The 2,247-nt window shown below is 65.2% G+C and overlaps 1 protein-coding gene across 1 annotated transcript in view; it reads right to left on the bottom strand.

Annotated features, from left to right (window-relative positions):
* The window catches only part of METTL26 (methyltransferase like 26), a 6,692-nt gene that overhangs the window by 1,222 nt on the left and 3,223 nt on the right, over window positions 1-2,247 (bottom strand). Inside the window, exons 2-4 of the mRNA XM_009278221.2 lie at window positions 2,191-2,245; window positions 374-536; window positions 174-233 (exon numbers count right to left, since the gene is read on the bottom strand). Of these exons, the coding sequence (XP_009276496.1) occupies window positions 174-233; window positions 374-536; window positions 2,191-2,245 (278 nt within the window). The remainder of the gene's footprint in view (window positions 1-173; window positions 234-373; window positions 537-2,190; window positions 2,246-2,247) is intronic.

The raw sequence follows: 2,247 nt of genomic DNA, 5'->3' as shown, positions 1-2,247 counted from the left end.
GGGGCCCCCAAAGGCTTGGGCCCCCAAACCCGAGCCCCCCCCCCTTTCCCAGCCTCCCCACACCATGCCTAGAGCTGCCCTCCCATCTGCCCCCCCCCAGCATGCCCAGGGACACCCTGTGCCCGGCGGGATGCTCCCGCACCAAGACGGGTGCTCAGCCGAGCAGCACCCACCCCGTAGGTGAAGAGCACGCCTCCAGGCTTCAGCAGCACCCCAGCACCCTTGAACAGGCCCTGGGGAAAGAGAGAGGTGGGGACTGGGTCAGGGGGCTGGTGACACCCCCCCGGGAGTCCCCTCCTTGGCCCTGGGACCCCCAGACCAGGGGACAGGGACCTGGCGAGGGCCGGCGTGGTTCCAGCCCTGCCCCGCTCACCTCGGTGCTCCGCAGCTCCGCGATGTGCATCATGTTGATGCTGACGAGGAGGTCGAGGGTGGCGGGCTGGGTGCCCCCCCACGTCTCCCAGCCCTGTGAGACATCCAGCAGGATGGGGGGCAGCACGTTGGGCACCTGCATGGCCTCCGCGTAGGCAGCGATGCTGTGGGCACCAAACCCCACGTCAACCCCAGCCGGGGCATTGCCTGCCCCCCCGCGCATCCCCCCCACCAGCACCTGCTGCAGGCAGACCCGAAACCTGCCTGCCCTGGCTACCGGCAGCATCTCCCAGGTGGAGTCTCTGACGTCTAATAATAAGGTTGTGCTTGCAACACAGCCGGGGGGGGCTCTGCACAGGGCGAGGGGTCTGGTATCGCCGAGCTTTGCAACAGGCCAAAGGGTGACGGGGCTGCTGGGCGCGGCCGGGGCGGCCGGAGAACCGGCAGCAGCCAGACAACTGGCAGCAGATGGACCGAGAGACCCCAGCGCCTAAAAAATTTCCTAATTCACCATTGCCTCTCAGCAGGGCAGCCGCAGCACGCTGCCCTCCCGGCTGCCTGCATGCGCGCTGCCCGCGCCCACGTGCCCAGGCTGCCTGCGTGCTGCCTGCACCCACACGCCCGTGCTGCCTGCAGCACTGCCAGCACCCACGTGCTCAGGCTGCCTGCACGCCACCCCGCACCCACGCGCCTGGGCTGCCCGCAGCGCTGCCTGCACCCCTGCGCCCGGGCTGCCTGAACACCGCCAGTACCGCTGCACCAGTACCGTGTGATTTTGGTGTGATTTATACCCTTTTCGGCACATTTACCAGCCAGGTCTCAGTTCCCGAAGCGTCAGAGCAGGGAACCGCAGCCTCCCGGCCCCAGCCTGGGGATTATTTTTAACCAGGGCAGCGTGTGCTTGGTGCCGCTGCTGGAGAGGTGACGGGTGGGAAGGACGCCGGCTGCGCTCCCCCGGGACAGGCGCCGATTTTGGCACCGGGTTTATTTTTTTTCATGGGGGAATTCCTCCCCGCGCTGCAGAGCTGGGGTTTATTTTTGTTTCCTGAATGGAAACCGAGCCCTTCCAGCCAGGCGCTGCAATGCCTGGAATGGGCATTTGGCCACGGCCGGATCCGCACACGCCAACACAGAGCAAATAAACACAGCCCGACGCGGCTTGCCGGGGCGGCGGCAATGCCCGGAGTGGGGTGTGAGCCACCCACCACACAAGGTGGGAGGCACCGTGCGAGCCACCCACCACACATGGGTGGGAGCCACCGGGGTGTCCCAGTGAGCTGGGCATCAGGCCCGGCATCACCGGGGAGCATTGCGGCCCACGCTTGGGTAACAGGAGGGCGACTGCCGCTCAGCAATGCGTGGTCGGGCGCTTTGCAGGCAGGAATCGCTCCGCAGCGGGGTGGGCTGGCGGAGACTTGGATGTTGGGGCTTTTCTGGGAAAAATAAAGTACTGAGCCAGGGAGCCTGCGCTGTTTGGGAATCGGATGTCGGGGCTTTTCTGGGAAAAATATAGCAAGCATTGACTTGGGGAGCCTGGGCTGTCTGAGAGTTGAATATTGGGTCTTTTCTGGAAAAAAAATAAAGCATCAAGCAGGGGAGCTTGGGCTGTCCCAGAGTTCAGTATCGCATCTTTTCTGGTTAAAAATAAGCATCGAGCTGGGGAGCCCGGGCTGTCTGAGGGTTGAATATTGGGTCTTTCCTGGACTGAAACACAGCACCGAGCTGGGGAGCCCAAGCACTCCAGCCGCGGGTCCGTCGGGAGGGGAAGGGGCTGGAGGCTGTGCTCCCCAGGGACCCCCCCCCGTGCTCCCCGCTCACCTGCGCAGCGCCCGGGGGTCGATGTCGGAGGGCTGCCAGAGGGTCTGTGGCAGGGCC

Source organism: Aptenodytes forsteri, unplaced genomic scaffold (genome assembly GCF_000699145.1).
Source record: "Aptenodytes forsteri isolate BGI_AS27 unplaced genomic scaffold, ASM69914v1 Scaffold26, whole genome shotgun sequence".
Lineage (NCBI taxonomy): Eukaryota > Metazoa > Chordata > Aves > Sphenisciformes > Spheniscidae > Aptenodytes > Aptenodytes forsteri.
This window is presented reverse-complemented; position numbering and strand designations above follow the sequence as displayed.